Source organism: Tachysurus fulvidraco, chromosome 14, assembly GCF_022655615.1.
Source record: "Tachysurus fulvidraco isolate hzauxx_2018 chromosome 14, HZAU_PFXX_2.0, whole genome shotgun sequence".
In the NCBI taxonomy this organism is placed as follows: Eukaryota; Metazoa; Chordata; class Actinopteri; order Siluriformes; family Bagridae; genus Tachysurus; species Tachysurus fulvidraco.
This window is the reverse complement of record NC_062531.1, coordinates 22,638,278-22,660,754: the sequence shown is the minus strand read 5'-3', so window position 1 is coordinate 22,660,754 and position 22,477 is coordinate 22,638,278. Positions and strand designations below refer to the sequence as shown.

General features: G+C 42.0%; 1 protein-coding gene across 4 annotated transcripts in view; it reads right to left on the bottom strand.

Moving 5' to 3' along the window:
- The window catches only part of fgfr1a (fibroblast growth factor receptor 1a), a 31,186-nt gene extending 12,658 nt beyond the window's left edge, over positions 1-18,528 (bottom strand). Inside the window, exons 1-5 of one of the 4 annotated variants that reach the window (XM_027167206.2) lie at positions 17,773-18,528; positions 10,777-10,937; positions 2,971-3,225; positions 2,749-2,853; positions 2,003-2,175 (exon numbers count right to left, since the gene is read on the bottom strand). In XM_027167206.2, the coding sequence (XP_027023007.1) occupies positions 2,003-2,175; positions 2,749-2,853; positions 2,971-3,225; positions 10,777-10,873 (630 nt within the window). In that variant the 5' untranslated portion in view covers positions 10,874-10,937; positions 17,773-18,528. The remainder of the gene's footprint in view (positions 1-2,002; positions 2,176-2,748; positions 2,854-2,970; positions 3,226-10,776; positions 10,938-17,772) is intronic. The other 3 variants (XM_027167208.2, XM_027167207.2, XM_027167209.2) reach the window with 3 other exon arrangements.
- Between the last annotated feature and the right edge of the window lie 3,949 nt (positions 18,529-22,477).

The following is a 22,477-nucleotide window of genomic DNA, read 5'->3' as shown; positions in this document are numbered from 1 at the left end:
TACTACATTTAACAGACGCCCTTATCCTTACATTTGTATCTCGTTTTTATACAACTGAGCAGTTGAGGGTTAAGGGCCTTGCTCAGGGGCCAAGCAGTGGCAGCTTGGTGGACGTAGGAATCGAACTCACAACCTTCCGATTGGTAGCCCGACACCTTAACCACTAGGCTACCACATCCCTGCCTCGAAATTTGATGTGCTCCTCATGTTTGTACAGACTAGTCATTTGAGTTGCCACAGACGTCCCGTCACATTGCCGCATGTCCACATGCCCACATTACTGGCTGATTGGATAATCGCATGAAAAAGCAGGGGTACGGCTGTTCTTATTAAACCGGTCTGTTCATTATTCTACTAGTCGTTTCGATGTCATGGCAAAGATCAGATCTGCAGAAGGAAAGAGAATTTATGACTTTCTGTTCTTGTTACCGAGTTCTTAAATAGGGGAGAAAGATAAAGGGGCTTTTTTGGGGGGTTCTGTTTAAATGGGAGTAATAGCTGTTCCAGATGCAGGGTCCCAGATGTGGTCTGTTGCACAAACACACGTACACACACACACACATACGCGGTCTGCCTAACTTCCTCTCAACATATGCTTAATATAATTGAACAATGAAGCTGGACTCTTGTTAAAACCTGAAGAAAAGAAAAAATAAAAATAAAAAAAACAGGCAACTAGCAGAAACGGGGTGGGGGTTCATTCATAAAAGCAAACTGCCTCCCTGAAAGGCGCCCCTGTTCTCAAACATCTTAAGAAAGTTAGAAGTGCACATGGTTGTAGTTGTGTGGTTGTGTGTGTGTGTGTGTGTGTGTGTGTGTGTGAGGGAGATGAAAAACATCTGCACACATCTATTAAGGTATATGCTGACGTTATGCATAAATATGTGCGTAAACATCAAGGAGTGTGTGAGAAGGTGAGCGTTTGTGTGAGTGTGTGATGGACTGTGGCAGGCTGAAACTCTCTCCAGATGGTAAAGCCTGTATGGTGTGTGGGGTTGAGCGAGTGAGGAGGAAGAGGCCTAATGCCTGCCAGCTGAGGAACACCTCAATGAGAAACAGAGGCACGCCAAGTCGCTATAACGCAGCACCAGCGTCAAGCCGGGCTCCTGATTGGGCTGAACGGAGGTGCAGCCCTAATGTTCCTGATTAAAACGAGACCTGTGCTTACTCGCTCGCTCGCTCCAAATCTACCCGGTGGAAAGCATGACTAACGTCTGACTATTTTATATGGGACTTTAATAAAACTGTGTGGGATCTTTGTTAGTGGTTTTAAATAAGAACAACAGTGAAATCATGCTTTTTTTTTCCAGTGACATTTCAAAAGCCATCCCTTACAGCCACCCAAATACACTCAGGGAAACTACTGGCTAGAACAAAGCTTTACTATATATTTACAGTGAATATAGACGTACCACATGACCCCCCCACACACACACACACCTGTAGCATGGAAAGCTGTGAGTAAGAAGGAACAAATTTGACCTAAACAGATGATGCAGTGAATATTAAATGCCCCGAAATGAAATGAATAAATGGGGAGAGTAAGTCCTGGATGGTGATGCATTACACATCGAGAGATGTTCTCAAATGTTCTCATTTCACTTTGGTGATTTTCTTAAGAGCTGCAAACTGGGACAACAACAGAATCAGTGCTGTAATTAATCCCTTTCAAATTTCATGGCCCCCCAAAAAAAAAAAAAAGGATCTTGCTACAGGATTCTAAGAGTTCTTTAAATATACATAAATTAGTATTTGTGCTAAAGAAATTAGAAAACACCATTGGCAAGCAGGAACAGCGATTAAATACCAATAAATATTACAGACTGTAATTTCCTAAGAGATCCCAATCACTATGTCTTGAGGTCAAGCGGGCAAACCTAAAGCTTCCAGGTAAGACGCACTACAGAGTTCTGCCGTATGGAACTTAAACGTATAAGCACAGCAGACACAGTGCCTACAGATCGAATAAAACCATCATACACGGACGACATGATGTTTTCACCTTAAAGCCTCCTATGCGCTGGTCTTTCTTAAACTCCTTGCCATTCTTCAGCCACTTGATGGTGGGAGTCGGGTTACCGACAACTGGGCAGCGGAATCGGACGGTCCTGCTGGCTGGAACCGCGTGGAGCTTCTTCTCCATCTTATCAGGATGAGCCCACTCTGGTGCCGTCGCTGAAAAGGGGGACGAGATACAAGCAAATCAAGACAAAACAAAACGCTTTGGTGTTATAGGAAAACGATCGATGACTAGGTGATATCACGTGGTGCTGAAGCAGAGCTACCAGCTTGAAAATTTCCCCAGTAAGGATTGTCTTGAAGTATAACAAAGTCACGATGTATTTCGACCTATCGGAAGGGAGAATTCTTAAGCGTCGTCATACAAGGAACGCGGCGGTGGATTGAATCGAAGTCGAGACGGAAAACGGTAGCTGATGCATCATGTATTGAGCATCTCTCGACACGTCAAATGAAAGGAAATACTGTCAAGCCACAGTTGTAGTCTAAACTGCATTCCACAGACCTGCTATAAGCATCGGAGGTGAAAAATCCTACAGGACTGCTAAGAGGACGAATCCACGAGCTTCCACAATTACACCATTACTTGCCTGACTGAAAAAACACTTCATGCGAAGAGCTTTACACACGGTGTAAATGCATGGCCCAGGCTCACTAAATCAGCTTTAGAGCTCATTCGTGTTCCACTGTAGATATTTATGGGTCTACAGAGGCGACAGGCACACTCACGCGATAGCTCTTGGCTGTTCGAGATTAACTTCTGGCTGCTGGACTGCTTCGTTTCCTCTGAAGAAGACTCGTCGTCGTCGTCGTCCTCAGATGAAGCCAGGGCATCTAAAACAAACAAACAAACAAACAAACAAACAAACAAACAAACAAAAATAATAATTAGGCAAATGGGTTCTAGTTATATGAGAAAACTGGAAAACCTTTCACTGCTCTCTTGCTTACACGTGACATTGACGTTAAAATACTCCGTGTGGTTGCCCTCGGGGCTCCGGGCGAAGCAGCCATAAAGGCCAGAGTCGGCTAGCTCCACGCCTTCGATCTCCAGCTGACCGTCGCGTAGGTGTGTGTGTTCTCCGTCAGCAAGGGAAACTTGGTCCTTGGTCCAGTTCACCTCCTGGGGCTCTTCTTTACTCCTACACTTCAGCTCCAGCTTTTCTCCCTCGTACAGGGTGTACGCAGTAGTTTCTAACAGGGCGACTGCACAAAACACACAAGGTGACTGATGAAACAGTGAACGGAGGGGAAGAGAGGTGAAAAAGGGCAGCATGACAAAAAAAAACAAAAAAAAAACTAGAGCCTCCTTCGTTGTAGGGAGGAACAGATCTGAGCAAACCACTCTAATGGAATAGTAGGAGGAAGATTAAGCCAAGAATGATTACAAACCACACTTGGGACGTTACTTTGGCACGAACAGCTAGACATAAAGATTTCACAAACCCCTTCCATTGGATGCTGTAAATCATAAGAAAGCCCCTTCTGTTTGTTGGCACAGGGATGCGAGTGCATTATTTATAAGCTTTTAAGTATTCTATATGTATCTCATCGTAAGATTTCCATATTTAAAAAAAAAATTATCCGAACACAGGGACCGCACCGACGTCCTGAGCACTTCGATAGAGGAAATCGGATCAGGCCTAGATTTTTTTGGATTCGACGCATCTTCCTTTTCTTTTAACAAATCCCACACTGTTGGGTTTCCTGCCTCCAGAACATCAGCCCTGCTTAGAACCTTCCTCGAAAGCTCTGATCCTGCACGATCGAATCTCGGCTTGAATTAGTCATCGGCCAACCGTCAGGTCAATCGTAAGTGGGAGCTGAAATTGAATTGTGGGCTGGAAGTGTATGAGGACGGGGTTATCACGACCACCTGAGCCCCTGTCGCTTCTGACGGTGGGGAGTGGAAACAGAGCGAGATGTTCTGCTTTTCATGTGGACGGTAAACACAGCACTGATTCACCAACAATCTTCTTCCAAATCTCTATAACTGGCTAGCGAGCCAACCGTTGGGGGGTAGGGTGTCGGGTGGATGGGGCAAATGGTCCTTGCAGGGGTACCTGGCAGGAGGTCTTCTGGTTCGGTGCTCTTTCTAAAAGTCTAACTTGTAAACTGGAGTCACATGCTAATTGTTCCTGCTTGAATCACAATAAGCCAAGGTGAGATCTCAGAAGAGCTCAAATGCCAAATGGTTTAGTATTGAAATGGAAATTTTAATACTTTGTTTTTTATTCGATTGAGGCGCCTTCGCTTCGTCGAATGTAGTTAATGATTTAGAAAAGGGATAGAGCTCGCATTGTGAGGTGACATTTCTTGCAAAACTGCTAGGGAAAGCAACACGAGCCGGGCTTATAGGAGGATATTTACGATGAAAGAGACTGGTCCTTTTTTCCTAACGACAAGCTGCAGCGCTCGTACTTTTTCGACATGTGTCGCGGCGAGTCCGATGAAAGACGACGTCACGCCTACGAATCCAGAATTCCCTGCTGGGTAGTGACAATGCAGCGGTCCTGCCCCCTCAGTAAGAACTATTAATGCCACAAACAAAGCATGCAAAGGGTGAGTGCAAGCAAAGCAGACAGAGAGAGAGAGAGCGAGAGAGAGCGAGAGAGAGAGAGAGAGAGAGAGAGAGAGAGAGAGAGAGAGAGACCTGTACCGGCAGGTTCTCGGGCAAAGTAACCATGGTGACCCCAGTAAGGCCCAGTTAAGGTATTTCCTGCTTGTTGAACAGACTACTAATCCTTACAGGAACAGAATGGTTATGGGGCTCAACTTCACCCTGGAAAAACACCAGAGACAGAAGGGGAAAAAAAACAGCGGACAGTCGGGAGCTGAAGCTGAATGGCGGATAAAGATTATGTCGTGCTTACTCCATAGCTTGTAGCCTTCTTTAAAAAAATGTTTTTTTTTTTGTTTTTTTAATATCATTCCATACCTCCTTCCTTTTAATAACCTTTTTTCCTGCCTCCCTTCAGTTGATAAGCCTATGTCAACATTCGTGCTATTACTCCAGGTCACAGGAAGGCCATAAAAGACTTGCTGTTTAAAAAAAAAAAAAAAAAAAAAAAAAAAAAAAACAGTGTCACTTTGAAGTGCAGCAGCAGCCAGCCACTGTGGTTTAGGACACACACACACATATACATACCAACACACACACACACACACACACACACACAAACACACCAACACACACACCAACACACACACCAACACACACACCAACACACCAACACACCAGCATACACACCAACACACCAGCATACACACCAACACACCAGCATACACACCAACACACATTACATATTCGGTCATCCTGACGGAGGGAGGCACGGGTGTTTGTTTGAGTCTACACACTCAAGTCAACTAATGACCTTTGTGCCAGATCTGCACAAATGAAACGTTATGAGCAGCTGATAAGTGAGTGTTAACAGATTCGCTTCCTTCCTGGGGCTCAACACAAATATAATAAAGACGAGAAACAAATCAGCGTGAAACAAGGTGATATTGTACAAGCGTCAGAGGACAGATGGTGCTTTAGTATATTAGTGAAACCAATAAATGAAAAAAGTTTGCTTAAAATCTTAAACACTGCTCGTTGTCCTGGATCTCCAACAATAACTGAGAATATCACTGTAACTGAAAAAACACACTTTTGTTTCCTCCCCCCAGAGTTACCAGTCTTCTCCCTGACTTAGCCGATCCTCCGGATTCCAACAGAGGATTAAGTGGGATCAAATGCCATATCTTCAGAAAAAAAAAAGGATCTCGGAGGGAACAGCCGCTATCCTCGTTCCCACTTCAGCGGTTGACTGACGTGCCTGATAAACGCTCACGATCGTGACGGGAAGAATCTTTTCTCCGGTATGTTATTTTTCGGCAAAAGCCTGAAATACGCCGTCTGTTTGGGGGAACTTTACAGCGTTAAAAGGTTTTAACGGGTGTCCGAATAGGAAGCAATAGAGCAGTGGGATTTCCTTTAGGAAGCCGCACTCGTTGCCAAATGACGGAGGGAGGAAAAGATGACTGGATACGACTAGAGAGATGCGTGTTCTTGAGGCTAGCGATGGATTGAGCTAAATTATGTACTGGGTTCGAAATTCTGGCTTCGGGATCTTATCTCGATATAAAAACGATTCGAGTAAGAATCGATTCGACACCGATTCGAATCCAATATGATTCGGTTCTGTTTAACAGAACATGCACGGAGGAGTCTTAGTCCTGATTCAGACAGAAGGACTAATTTAGTGTCCAGCTTTTCATTACAGTGCTAACAGCAGGTCATGAAACAAGAATGAAAGCATGTCTGTGTGAATTTCATTAGCAATTCTGATCATCTCCACAGGTCCGACTATCGCTTGCTCTGATTAGTGGAGATTTCTTCTCACCAGGAGACAATAAGCAAATGGGGGTGAATGCTCTCCCAGACCCCCCCCCACACACACACACACCCCTCCATCATGCCATAGATACTAATGACATTTGTTCACAATGGCTGCAGTTCTACAAACAATCACAACCCAAGCACACACCAGCGCATGCACACACACACACACACACAAAAAGGGGAATGGGGGTGAGATCAGCCTGTCCTGCTGAATCACACCTATTGTTCCCTTAGTCTCCACCCGTCCCCATCTCCGCAGAGGCCAAGCGAGTGTGTGTATTAGAGAGAGAGAGAGAGAGAGAGAGAGATAAAGAGAAGGATAATTCCAAATAAAGAGGGAATAGTGGAAAGGAATGTAAGCAGGTTGCTATGCACAAATATGGTTGAGCCCCACACAGACACACAAACACGATCACATCTACACACACCATCACACACATAAAACATTCCGTACAGCGCTGCCAAATCAGGCATCGGTTTTCTCCACTGCAACGCCATCTTCAACTAATCTGTTCCAGAATTAAAAGCACAAAACAAAACAAAAAGCAGCAGCACTTTCCATCCGAACTTCTGTCCTTACACAAGCGACCGCCTGCTGCCTCAAATATATTTACGCTGAATTCGACTTCACTCAGAACGGAGAGGTTAGAATTGGGTCATATTAAACTTCGACACATTCGAGCTAAGACGTGCGGCACAGGACTGGACCGTGTGATTCTGTAACACTGTGCCGTGAGTTCACAACACCACTTTTCTTTGTTGTGATATCATCTTTATTGAAAAGAATTATAAACTGACTATAAGCAGCGACATAAAAAAAAAACAAACAAACAAAAAAAAAAAGTACACATTTCTCTCATTTCGGTGTTGCTCTCTATTTAATTAAATTAGATTATGTTCATTTTTTTTATTTTATGTTCATCATATTTCCGTTCTTATTAAATATAACATTTGATGTAAATGATAAATTTAAATTTTAGTTTCAACATAAAAAAAATTAAATAGAATTAAAATAGAAAATGAAATAGAAATTAAGTCTGTGGCTTACATGCATTGGAGTTTGGACTATTCATGCTTTCTTGCTTTAGTTGGTAAATAGTGGCTAGTAAAAAATATATATATATATATATATAAAGCCTGCTTCACACGAGACTCCACATTAGGACACGACCCCAAGTTGAGAATCTACAAATCTTATGTGGTACCTTACTGATTGTCATTCGTGCTAATGGGTTGATGCCCATTCCTGACCTTTAGTCTACTAATTCCACACTGGGAGTGAGTTTTGTTTGTTTTTAACCCCTATAGTCAGAGAAATTCTGTGCTTCAAGCTTTACTTGAACATCTCATTACTAGCTCTTAATTCTACTCGTCGTTCAGGGGAGTCAATTTAAGTCAGCTTCTACACAATCCCGACTTTTTCATCTCCTGAACCACCAGGAAAGCTGAATACATACCTCATATACAGGAAAAAGTGTTAGAAAAGAGGCGAGAAGAAAAATGAAAATATAAAAAGATGTTATAAAATAAAAACGAACAAAGCCTGGAACTGTTTAAAAAGCTGCGCTGTCTTTTCGTTAATTCAAATCAACGGAAACACAGAAGTGCCATAACTATAGCCAGCGCCGACTAATCCTTCCACTCTTCCTCCTTCCTTTGATTGAGCTCCAGTCTTAAAAGGAGTAAGCTGAGCTTAAAAAGGAAGCTATAGGAGATTGATCCTTAGTGTGGCTCAGTGCTGTTGAGCTGCAGTAGACCCTGTATACAATGCACGTCTCCGCCGGGCCTACGTAAAGGCCGAATCTTTCATCTGTACGAGGGTTATAATGCCCGCAGACACCAAACCTCGTCTACGAATGTAAACAATTTACACAAGCACATGTTTCAAAGCAGAACGAACCCAAATAAAGAAAAGAAAAAAAAAAAGAAATCGAAGTAAACTTCAAATCCAAAGGAAATGAAAAACACAGGCTGCTAAGATTACAAATGGTGATTGCTTTAAGGTGGTATTTGAACGGCGCTTGCTGAGGGCCAAGTGTTTGGTTTCGTTTGTTTTTTCCTGGGGAGGAGATGGACAAGCCGCACAAATGCCGCAGCGTCAGGCCACTCGTCGACAGCTGAAACTATCATTCACTCCACAGGAAACGAGGGGATGAAGGGGGTGGGGTAAAGGGGGTGAGCGGAGCAGAGCGGGACGAGACTGCCATTTACCGTGACAGGAGGAAGAAGGGAGGAGAAGAGGGGAAAAGGGGCAGAGGGCCCCTCAGCACGCCTGACCATTTGGTGATGGAGTGGCAGGAAAACACTTTTCTCATCTTCTAGCTCCTCCACATCTTCCTCCTGTCTTTTTTTTTTTTGAGCTCCCAAAGGCGCTGGTCAATCAGCGAGAGTCTTGACCAAGATTCTCATTATCCCAAAAAAAAAAAAGGCTTCAGGTTTTTTGGCTGACCCAGCATTAACCCTACCTGGACTTCCTGAAATGTTGTCCTGTGTGTGTTTAGATGATGTATCTATGCCTCGCTTATTCATACATGTCTCAGCTGCGTATCAGAGTGAAAATTGGGTTCTCTTTCCCAGAAACACGATCTCGGCTGTGGAATACCACCACAGGGTGGAGTGCTCGCTGTCTCCTCTCCTCCTATTTTAAAAAATGCAGTAATTTATAGCTTTCCTGGTAGTCGAGTCTTCCCTTGACAACAAATACCTTTTCATTACAAAAGGAGCACAGAGAGACAAAAAAAAAGGTGAGGGGGGAGAGAGAGAAAGAGAGAGAGAGAGAGAGAGAGAGGGAGATATTTTTGCGTACCTTGAGGCTAGAGATGGCAACAATTACACACCCCTGTATACTGCCTACTTCCCAAACCTGGTTTATTTAAAGCTAGACACAAGAGAAAGTGAGACCGTTAGACAAATAGAGAGAGAGTTAGATAGATAGGCAGACAGATTAAAAAAAAAAAAAGAAAGATATAAAGCATTTTTAATAGCAGTATGGGAATAGTTACAGGAGGTGTTTGTCTTGCCCCGGACCACACTGGTTTTCCCAAACAGAAGTGCAAAAGGTGGAGCACGTTTAAACCTGCGAGCGAGACAGCAGCTCTCGCCACCGTGGAATGTTGCCAAGAGACACATTTTTCAGGATTTTATTTCATGGTGCTCTCCCTCTCTCTTGCCCCCTCCCTCTTCACTCCACTAGTGCCATTTGTGTGTGAAGTTTGGAGTTTAAGTTTAACTTGCTCCTTCTTTCAGGGAGCCACACAGGCCCTCGTTCTTGTTTTGCAAAAGCACAAAGGCACAAATCATGCTCTTTTAACCTGCGGATGAATACTAGAGGTGAAGTCTCACTAGTGGCTGGGTTTATTTGACTCGTCACTTGCAACTTGACTCGCTAACATATGAAATATATCCTTTGAACCTTAAAAAGTAATAGATATGAACTTCTAGTGGCTTGCTAGGACTTCCTAGATGTGAAATTCCATTGAGGACTTACTCTTCAACTTACTATCTGACTCAAATAATGTTCTTCTGACCTTAAAATGAGTATGAACTTTGCCTGCTACTTGATTTACTTACACACCAATTATGCTTTCTGAGAATGAAAATCAGCATTAGAAAATCAGCATTAGATGTGAACTTTTACTGACTCGCTAATTGATTCGCTAGCACATGGCTCTATGAACCTTAAGGAATTAGATACAAAGATTCATAAGTGACTCTACATGACTCACTCAACAAGGAATTATAACTAAAAGCTCAATTTGATGTGAGCAATGAGCTTACTATTTGACTTGCAATTTGATTCACTATTTGACTCACTATTTGATTCACTATATGGCTCTCTATTTGATTCACTATATGGCTCACTATATGACTCACTATTTGATTCACTATATTAAAGCTCAGTGCCTTTTGATGTGCCCTTGTACAGCTTTTTTTTTTTTTTTTACCTATCACAATCCTGAGGTGCTGAGAATAGTGTTTCTATAGTGTTGGTCTTTTCTTTCCAGTGTTGATAAAGTAGTTAACAGAACATATCCAGGAATACAAGGAGGTAATTATCAGCACTGTTAGTTTGGTGGTGTGGAAGAAGAAATCACCCTAAAACCATACTTGTAAAGACTTTTCTCTTTTCCAAAATGGCTGAAAATATGTCGGAAATCCACGGCTCAATTCTGCCAATCGTTCGGGAATCTTTCCCAAAACCAACGTTTAAACGTAGGCTTTAGTCTGTCATTTAGATTTGAAACTGGTCATTTAGTTCAAGTGTTCCTTTGCTGTTCTTCACTAAAGCTATCCACAGTCAGAGGATCGAGAACACTTTGTGAATGTGAAAGTGCAGCACGTGTATAGGAGGGTAAAGAAAGATTTCTCACCTTGCTCTGGGTTGGCCGGCCTGGTGTGGCCCTGCAGAGGCTGGGTTAGAAGAACCGAGAACAGCAGCAACATGACCTTCATTGTGTTCTTCATCATGCTCCTCTACAGCAGAGCTTGTTGCCTGGTGTAGCTCTCCATACAAACAGCTAGGACATCGGGTCTAGCAAACAAACACACGCATACTTTATTTAAAAACACTACACTACCTATAGGAGAACTTTATTTAAACTGACACAGCAAACAAGAGTTTTTTTAAATTAAAGAAAGCAAAAAAAAAAAAAAAGGCCTTCAGTCTGGACAAAAAATCCACACTGCCAACTCGAGACTGGGCCTGAAGCCAAGACAACAACCACAGTCCTGGAATTCCAGTAAAATCCAAAACCACTCTTTCGGAAACGTCGCTGTAGCTTTGACGGTGCTTTGAGAAGTTTGTGCAGCAGAGACAGAGTGACTGAGCATTTACAATGTCATTAAACAAAAACCTCATGCGACACCTTCACGCTGAGCAAAACAAAGTCTCGCTGTGCCGTTACAGAACAGCACGTCCCTAAAGTGCACCAGGATTTGGCTTTACCCGTCGACATTCCTGTGATAAGAAAAAGGAGTGGGCATTTTTTTTTCCAAATTAAAACTTTTACTTGCTTGACTTTTGAAAGCTGAAGAGTGGAGATTCTGTCTATACTAAAGGCTGCGTGGGGACATGTTATATCGTTATACCTTTGTTAACAAAATAAAACCGGTGTTTTAATCCGTTTGACCGAAAAAAATAACCACTTGCTTACTTTTTATCCATTTACAGTTACATATAAACAAGTTAGTTCTAATTCCTTACATTACAGCAATAAAATGTAATGTTTTCGGTGAATGTCACCTGGTAGAAATCTTTACTGTATCAACAATCCATGTGTGTGTGTGTGTGTGTGTTTAAATTGTTTGTGATTACCTGGAGCGTCAGCTATACAAGTCCCTGTGAATTAGCTGGTTATTATTTACTAGAACGAGTGCCGTTTTTAGAGCTTACAGAAAATGAACCGACACCTTCTGACCAAATCAAGCTGAGTATTTTTACCTTCGATGTTAAAGAAAAGTTTCTGTTTCGTATAGCGCTATGACGGAGAAACGTATGTTTATGACTAAGGTTTCCCGTGTGCTGTCTGAAAACAGACCAAGAGACAAAGACATCATGCTAGAGTGCATCCCATCCCCACATGAACCCACAACACCATTTGTCCTATTGATTGCTGGAGCTCATTCACCAAATGTTACTCACTCTTATACAAACACACTTATTAGCTTGAAGAAGGGGTGGGGGGGGGTGTGTGTGTTTGAAAGAGAGAGAGAGACTTGTTCTGTGCTAAAAACTGATCACACTTTAAGGCAGCTTATGTTGTCCTTTAAGCAACGCCAAATTACTCTGGAAACCAAAAACCAAGATTTTGTATGTGGCAAAAGTCATTTGTCTGTTAATCACTGCCTTGGAGTTTATGTAAATTCTCTCTGTTGGGCATTTCGTCACCTTTCCAGCTGCTCCGCGCTGGGATTGGGAGAACAATGCCAGTGAACAAATGCTACGACTGCAGGAGAATGAAAGAAACAGGGGGGGGAAAAAATAAAAAATAATGGCACCCCACAGGGTTTGCCAATGCACCCTGTGTGAGCCTGAGGGTCAAACGATTGAAGGCAGGAGCCTGGAGAGCGAGAGAGAGAGCGAGAGAGAGAGAGAGAGCGAAGGAGACCAGGTGGAGGGATGGTCCTTACAGGAAGGTGTGTGTGTGTATATCAGAGAATGAGCTCCGAGTTCCCTCTCTGCTGCCAGACACTCGGAAGTGAGAGGAACTTACAGTCAGTCACGTTCACACATTATCAGACCCCCCCCACACACACACACGCACGCACATCTACCAAATAAAACCGCATGAAAAGGGGGGGGGCAAAAGCAGTATATTTAAAGCTCTGTATCTAATGCTGTTGCTTATTTCTTTATTTAAATAGTCCTAAAGCATTCCCTTACATTAGAGAGCAGACCGACTGAACACTGATTCACAGCTTTAGTATGTTGGCAGGAATCTTTCCATCTTTCCATATATCAAAATCTCGCTTGTTCCTGGCCCACATGTGGAGAAAACGGCAAAGGATCTAAACGAGTGCAGATCGGGTTTCCTGTTACCGTCTGTGTAAACAAACAAGTGGCAGCTCCTGCAAGCTGTGGAACAGAGCGAGCTATTCATTAAAAGCACACGCTGAAGCAGGACTGGAGCGGAAGAGTGAAAAGCGGAGTGGTCGGACCCCTAATTAAACGGAGCCCAGGATGTCGTCTCGCTGTGATCGGCGAAGGGGAACGGGGCCAAGGCGCGCACACCCTCATTATGGCTGCCTGCTAGCGGAGTGGAACGTTTTTTTTTGGGGGGGGTCCCCAAAGTGTCCGGCAGCAGTAAAGTCGAGGCGTCTGCATTTGTTGTGCTACGCTGGTGATGATATTTATTAGCTTTCACTTTCCTTTCGCCTCTCATGCATAACTGATTTGCTTTTGTACTATTCAAATAAGTTATTCTGCCACTCCTGTATCAGGATGCAGTACTGTGTGCACTTTGCCATGCGTTTCAGTTGCTTAATATCCAAAGCGCAGGTTGTGCCTGTAGGGTCACTAAGAGCACCAGCTATTTATGTTGTTTCGGAGGGTGGACGTATTTTTAAAGGGTTGCTGGCTGCTGCTTTTTCAGGCAGCCCCAGAAATTAGAGGGTGGATCGTTCCTGTCCTCTGCTACCACACACACTGTTCCGCGGTTCCACCCAAAAGAATGTCCGATGGGAACGTGGCTTTCATCCTCAGAATGTCGGACAAGAAGATGTGACAGATATAGCCATGGATTACTTGTGCGCGTGACCGGAGCATGATGCCGACAGTAAGTGTTGCACTGCATGGCAGCTCATCACGCTTGAAGGAGAACACGAACATGAAATTACGGTCATTGGAACTGGCTTGTGCTATGATCGACAGGAAAGGAGGTCCTTACCACCCAGAGAGAAGAGCCAATTATGTGGTCTTAGACTCTAAGCCAAATCATAGCCTTATGTTCCTGATGGTAAGCAACAAGTTGCTTGTGTCATTGATAGTTCCCCCTTCAGGCTGGAGATAAAAATGCTGCACCACACGGCAGCTTAACTGTCTCTGAGGAAAGCATCTATTAATCTACGGACGTAGACGCCTCTGTAGATCTTCTCGTCTCAAGATGGATACTGGACGAGCGCCGTCCGATGGATTAGCAAAGCAAGCTACCTGAATTAGCTATGTATACTCGTCAAAGATCTTGAACTGCCACATGGTTATGTTAAGGCTTGCTGTTTCATAGACTTCGGAATCAGTTAAGAAGCTTTCCGCGAGTTAAAATGTACCACCGCGTAGTTAGTCGCCGTTAGCCGATTTCTACGCCAACCAAACCTGAAGCTTGCTAGACCTGATCGTCACAGAGTTTACAGAAAGGTACGACGCGAGTTCAAGCGTGCTGCGAGCCAAGCTGCCATGCCCTCTGAAATCCACCCTTCTGCTGAATGTCTGCTATGAATGTAGACAAAGAAGGTGGCTATGACGAATGGCATTTAATTACACACCACCATTGTGCTAATTCTTCTTCTGACAAGACAGTGGAGCTAGACTTTCCTCAATAAGCCCTTCGCGGGTCAAGAACACCGTTTCAGTACAGTGCCTCTGAACTTCTGACCCGCTTTGAAGGTGCCGCTGTAGAAACACTGGCCAAATCCTGCAGGACCAACTAGTGCAGCAATCTGCCCTCCAATTTCACTAATTGATGTAATTATGGCCTTTAAACGGCTGTGTTTTTACAAGGCTAGCTCCAGTTCTCAGTTTCAAAGGGTCAAGAAAAGAAAACAATGACAAAAAAAAAAAAAAGTATTCTAACTGCCAGAACTTGAGATATTACAAACTTTTCATCTGGCCTTTATGACTTGAAACTCCAGATAAACTCAAGCAGGCGCTAGCAAACTCAAGCTGGCTTTAGCATCTGACGCCAAAAAAAAAAAAAACAAAAAAAAAACATCTGGCAAATGTTTTAGACGCTGATGGTTCTTTGCGGTCAACTTGTGAAGACGGAAAAGCATGCGGTTATCCGAGGTATGATGTAGTCTGACACCAAGCAAGATTACTGCAACCACAACAAAGCTGACAAAGAAAACCAAGAAAACCAAGAAAAAGATTTACCACAGCAATTTGCCAGTAATTCATATTTCTTCTATTCTTTTATCCACGGATACACAAGTTCATTCGCCAGATCGCAAACACGGCAGTCTAGAAGCGCACGCTTCCATGACAGACTCACGTCATAAAGCAAAATCTATGAAGCTTTTTACATTACAAACAAAATCAAGGCTCCTTTCAAAGATGTATGAACTTTTTGCATGTATTTGGGATTTGAAATACAGCCAGAACTTCAGTCAAGTATCTTCTGCCTGATCGACATAATATATATGAAATATAAAATTATGACAGTTTTTCTGTGCATTCTATCTTTCCGTCATCCTTTGCATTAGATTGCCATTACGTTTGGGGACGTTCGAGCTGCTTTGCTTCCCGTGCACAAGGTGGAAATTGACCGTGAACGCTTTTACTGCGAATTTCAATGGACACTCAAACGGCAGCCAAAGGGTTTAAGGACGCGGAAATGGAAATGGGAAGGGGGAGGTTGTGTGTGTGTGTGTGTGGTAGTGAGGGGGTATGTGTGTGGATACATAAGATAGTTTGAAAATGTAGAGGCTTTAACAGAATTAATCCGAGATGAATGGGAATGAATTACAGGTTGCGTTCTGTGACATGTGGAAGGCTACAAGTCTCTACAGGCCTTCAAACAAACACGGCGGCGTCTCTGTTGCAGTCACAAATAACGCAGACAAGAAGCTTCCAAAAATACAAAGCATTCTGGCGTGAGAAATGTAGCTTAGTTGGAACATCCATATAATACACTGCTAAAAATTATTGAATGAACGCTTAAATCACAAGTTCGATTTCGATGAACAAAATATAACAAAAGAAAATGGAAACCAAAGTCAACTCGTCATGGACTGGTTTAAAAAAATAAAAATCACACCAAAAACTACTTGCCTCGATACATAATGCCCTTAATGTGAGGGCCAGTCAATGATATCCATGTCTTCATCATCCAGAAACTGCCTGCATGGTCTGGCCATATGAGGCTGGGCATTAGCATGTGCCAGTAGAGTCCCAGGTCATAACTGAATCACCACCATACTGGTCATGCTGGATGCTGTTGCAGGCAGCTTAAAGTTCCCCATGGCATCTCCAGACTCTTTTATGTCTGTCACACATACTCTGTGAGAACCTGCACTGATCCGTGTGGAGAACGAGGTGCCAACGGAAGCCCTTTTAGTGTTCTCTAGCACATACCATCAAGCTGGAGACTGTTTCTGATAGTTTGGTCGGGAACCATGCACATCAGAAGCCTGTTCAAGGTCATATTTTAGGCTATGCCATGACTCCTCTTGTTGCAGATACCGGTCCTGATTCTGGGTCACTGCCCTTCTACAAGCCTGCCTGGTTCTCCTTGTGCAATTGCCCGTCTACTGGAATCTCCAACATTGTGATGGGAGACACAGCAAGCTTCCGATGGGACCCTGCGTTGGCGGTGGGTGCCATCCTGGTGAAGCTGGACTACCTTTGCAACCTGATTGGGTTTCTGATACTATTGATGCCTTATAATACGCCTTAAAAATGCCTCATATGTAGGGACAAGGGCTAATAAAACTACAAACTAACGACGAATTAGTCAAGAAGGATAAACAGGGAGTTGTCTTGCCTTTGCCTTGGTCATGCCACCTGTTGTCACTTTCATTTGCACCAAACCAGCTTGTTTTGATTCACGTTCACTTATGGTTCCAAACTACATAGATCGATATATATGAAATTTAACTGAATGTTATACTGACAGCTACATGCTGTAATCCAAGGTTTATGTCCAGAAATGTGTGAAAATGAATCCGAGCACAAAAACAGCTGTCCGTTATGACTTTTGCGACACTACGAGGATGAATTAGACACATCGCTTTACTAAATAACAAATAGTTCACTATTATACCCAAGAGAGTCCTGCTATCAAATATACCAGAAAGCAAACTTACAGAGAGAGAGAGAGAGAGAGAGAGAGAGAGAGAGAGAGAGAGAGAGAGAGAAGAAGGGTCTCTGTTTTAAAAATCACTCATAAAATGTAGAGAATGAACAGCATCATCATCATCATATGTGCTTCATCATGATCATCATCATCTGTGCTTTATCATCAACATCATGTGCTTCATCATGATCATCATCATCATCATATGTGCTTCATCAACATCATATGTGCTACATCATGATCATCATCATCATATGTGCTTCATCATGATCATCATATGTGCATCATCATCTGCGCTTCATCATCAACATCATCATGTGCTTCATCATCATCACATGTGCTTCATCATCATCATATGTGCTTCATCATCAACAAATGTGCAATGTTGACAAAAATTTGTAACACACTTTTTTTTGTCAACTAACTCAAAACAATGCACAATGGCTTGAGAACGAAAATGTATTTGCTTTTAAAAAAAGGTAAATAATACTACTAATAAAAAAAAAGTCCAAATGTTTTACCTGTTCTTTTTAAAAGTCCCCACATTTAAAGTTAATGCAACAGGGCAGAGAAATATACGGCTGGAAACCCTTTGCTTATTTGTGCCTACATTTTACAGCTTGAGGTAAAATGAGAAGTTTAGCCCCAGCTTAGGTAGTGTTTCCTTTAGAGTCTGAGGTAAAGTAGTCACCATAGCACAAAGGGTATGAGGTAAATAAACACACAAGCCTGCTTTTACTACACAAAAACACCACATGACAGATTGTGCACTGAGAATTTCTCTCTCAGACATGAAAACTTAACAACAACAACAACAACAACAACAAAACAGGATTATTTAACACCTGAAGTACTCACCTTTACCTCAGGACTTGTTGAAGATAGTTGAAGAAAAAGTTAAAGATTGACTTATTTCCGTATTATTGTTTTTTTATTCTCTCTCTCTATTCGTGTACAAACAAAAAAAAACAAACAAACAAAAATAACATAAAAACAGTCCACAATACAAGTGGAAAACTCGTTCACTTGGCAAAGAAAAAGCCCCGAGGCTGAGATTGAGAGACTGAGAGAAAATAAAGCTAATCCCGAATCCAAATCCGAATCCAAAGCGTGAACGAATTTGGATTTAGAGACTGGTTTAAGATTCCCAACAGGAGTCGCACCGTCAGGTTTAAACCTTTCCACAGCTCAGAATTCCACCCGTGCTTCTTCTTCCTTTTTTTTTTTCCTTTTCTCCTTTCTTTTCTTTTCCCCTCTGTTCAGGACGCGGCTTGCTGTCGCGCGGAGGGGATCAAAAAGGAGGAGGAAAAAAAAAACTTTTACCGCGTCTTTGATCGTAAATCCGCTTCAAAGTATCCAGTTAAAATGTAGTTATACAAAGGGGGGGAGAGGGAGGTAAAGAAAGAAAGTACGGTGTTGTTCTTTCTCTTTTACGTGTTCAGGAGAGACTGAGAAAGCGAAAAACTCTCACGTTCGCATCCCGGAGTAATTCATACTCTCTCTCTCTCTCTTTCTCTCTTTCTCTCTTGCGTTACTTTCCTCCTGTCCGCGTTTCCTCCCCCACCGCGGTGTGAAGCTCTAAAAAAAAAGGGGGGGGGGTAGTTAAAGGAAGGAGGAGATTCCAGAGTCGCGCGTGCGGCTTCGCTAAGACGCTGGAAGAAGCTTGTGCGCGCGCTCTTGCAGAGCTGTGATTTAAAAAAAACTACCCCTCTCCTCTGCACATCACCCCAAACCACCCCACCCCTCCACACTACCCCTCACCTCTCCACCACACTAAACCCCTCCCCTCCACACTACCCCTACCCTCCTTGTCTCCCCTCCCGTCCCCTCCCCTCTCCTCCCCACTACCCCTTCCTTCCCCTCCCTTTTCCACTCGAAGCACCTCAGCGATTCTCCACCGGCACATGAGGTGCATTATGGGATTGTAGTTTGTTTGTTTGTTTGTTTGTTTTTTACCTTACTATATCACTAAGTGATATTTTACAGTACAGCACCAACCTGCTTTCGTTCATTTAATACAGATATAGTGCTAAGGGTAAATGTATAACATTTCACATATCAAATCACTGTTGTGTTTTTTTTTACTGATATAAGATAAGATCAGATCAGATAAGATAAGATAAGATCTACCTTTATTCGTCTCACAGTGGGGAAATTTCTGTTACAGCAGCAAAGAAAAAGAAATGCAAATATATAAAAGAATAAAGATGTAATATAGTACACAGTATATACACAACACAATATATAAATACAAAGAAAAAAAGAGAGAGAGAGAACTCTGAGAGAAAGTGATCATAAACAGAGATGTTATTAAGCAGATGTTAGCTAGCTAGCTTGTTGTTAACGTTAGCCTACAAGCTATTGTCAACTGTTGCTGTTCTGCTATTTCGGTTTAAAATGCTGCGTGTGTGTTTTAAGTTCACTACAGTGGAATAGTAAGAGCTGTTCAGACTATCATGAAGAATGCTCACAGTGCTGACTTTAGACTCTGTATATTTATAATCACACCCTCCAGTGTCACCCATATGAGGATGAGGTTCCCCATGAGTCTGGTTCCTCTCAAGGTTTCTTCCTTCACCGTTCAAGGGAGTTTTTCCTCACCACGGTCATCCGAGTCACCTCAGACTTGCTTATTGGGGATAAATACAAACACATTTATATATATCTAATATTTATCTTGAAATTTGTATTATTTTAATCTTTATATTATTCTTCATAATAACCTTTTGTTCTATGTTTATGTTTTGAAAAACTTCTTTTGTCAATTGTAAAAAGCTCTAGAGCGTACGTGGATTGAGTACAGAAAAAAACACATACAGTGTATACTTCAGAAGGAACAGATCCTACTTAAACTTAAACTTAAATGTCTCCAACATTGTTAGGCATTTACAGGAAGAGGGTCAAGTCAACAGAGTCGTGTCAGATCTCCAGCAGATGTAGCCTTATTTTTTGTTTCAGACACCAATCAGACTTGGCTTGAACCCAAACAAGGATGTAGTTTGCAATCATAGAGAGAACCTTTAATCATTCCCTGCTAAACATTTTGGTAAGTAAACTCTTACTAGTTTGGAAGCTTGTCATGAGCTCACGTATGCGATCGTTTTTCATTTTGTCATTTAAATTACACAGCTAGCCAGGAAATGTTTTCAGCATGTCTGCAAATCTGGATTACAGTAAAGATTGAAATTGTAGCTATCCTTCCGTGATTTTCATTTTTTCCTGGGTTTGTAAATATCCTCCAAAATTGGGAGAGTTTCACAGCAGCACTTACAACAAGCTGTAGATTGCCCTTGGATAAGATGTTTGCCAAATGGGGGCAGAATAATTGGCAGTAGTGTTCCAAGCTGCATATTGCTATTAGGAAATGGGACCAAGATGACCTTGCCAATATACACAAGTGGGAGGAAAGTGATATTGTAATTAATAGACATGGACACTTTAAATGCTGATGAAGGTTACAGTATAATTGGTGCTATTTGTTGTCCCGATTCCTTATCAGATGGACAAAGGTATATATTGTGTGTGTGTGTGTGTGTGTGTGTGTGTGTGTGTGTGTGTGTGTGTGTGTGTGTGTGTGTGTGTGTACTAATTCTACACATCTCTATCTCAGTTTGTGTTCAGGTTATAAAATTTCTAAAAGTCATTAAACCTAAACTCATTACAGCGTCTCAACAAATTACACTTCTTGCCCCATGTTAATAATTGATTTGGGGAATTTTATATCAAACAAATGCTGTGTTTTTATAGTAAAAACACTCTCACAACAAGTTGTTAAACAGCAAGTATTAAGCCCACCTGCAAGACAGAATAGAGTCATGGAAAAACAAGTTGTTTTTCTCAACTCAAACATTATTTATTTGTTTTCCACGCTTTCTGTGATGTCACAGGTTTTCCGGGTTGGCCCTCGCAACTCAATTAAACCTCAGTTGACATCAATTTACCTCCCAGACAACATCGTAAAAGCAGAAAGAAGCAATCTGCCGTCATACCAGCAAACACTTTACTCAGGCCTTTAAAAAAAGCCTAGGGGCTTGTTTGCTTAGTAAAGGAAACACAAGGATTTTCAGGCAAGACATTCATTTTTTAAACCAAATTGTTCCCTGAAGGTGTAAACAATTGTAGTTTTTTTTTTTTTTTTCAAACCATATTGTGATAACACACAAGCTGACATCAACACCCCCAGATTGTATTGACCAGATGCCTGACGGGTCCAAAAGGTGCATTTTCTAAGAAGAGGAAGTGGTTCCTGCAGCTTATTATGTTAAATGGCAAAGCCTTGGAATAAATCTAACTAATTGTCCATTAGCAAGAGTTTTAGTCTTTGGGGAGCAAGCAGGCTGACCAAAAAGGGCCCCATTGACCCACTAAAGGGGGCTTATCGCCAAATACAGGAGTGAATAGAAGTGGCAATGTGGTGTGAACCAGCCTTACAGGAGACTAATGAGGGACAGGCTGGAAAACAGAAAAGATAGATGAGGTTTGAGAAATGGAAAACTGGTTTTGGCATATTGGGCTCCAGTTAAACCTGGCTGCAAAGTTTAAAGCGATGCTTTTGTTTAATTTGGCACAAGAACACCTCAACAACGCCTGATTTGCTCAACTTTTAGGATCAAACGGGAATCGTCTGGGTTATGTTGTCATTTTTAATCCTGTCAAAGATGCTAAGGATCACACGAAAGTTTTTAAATATGTGCTGCCTCATCTGTTCAACATTATTACAGTATTAGCCTTTGAAACATATGATCCATGAAGACATTGAGAATTTCTGGAGGTCAGCTCTTTGATGGTGAACTCCACACAGTGCTGCTTCATCTTTGATTGTATATATGGAGCAGCCAGCTTTACACACATCGTATTGATGATGATTGACGATCTCTTGTTTAAATTTTGCCTGGGCTTCGTGTCATTCACAGCTTTCAAAAACTTGCAATAAGATAGTGTTCGGATTGGGAAGTTCATATAGCTGTTTCTTAGGAAACATAAGGCAGCTCAAGCTTACAGTACATTTTGTTTACTGCATCATTCTGCTAATCTACTGTATAAGTAGATTTCCAAACTAATTGCAATGGGTGCTTGGAACCCACAGATGACCACTTACAGCTATACTTATTCTTATTCCTAGGTAAAAACTTTACTTTGCCACATTTTAATAAGAAAAGGTACAGAGTGTTTATTTTGAATGCCAAGTGGTTGAAGTGGCCAAGCTTCCTACTAGAGGAGACCATTTGTTTCTCATGCCTTGCTAAAAAAAAAAAAAAAAAAAAAAAAAAAATTAAAACACACTGAATTGCCATTAGCTAATTGGATGATGTATTAAAAAGGTGCTTGGGTGCCACACTGAATGTCACTATCTTTTGCATTCTGTCTTATGAGGGATGGAGTCAGTATGGTGCAAATGATGCAATTCTAGTGCTGTTACATAAACTACTTAATCTGTATTTTTAGCTGATTTGTTTTACAAACTGAAAAGGAACAGAATAGAAAACTATTTGTTACATCACACCTTTTAAAGGAGTTTACATTCGGGTTTCATGTCTGCACTTGCAAGTCGTTTTTTTTTTTT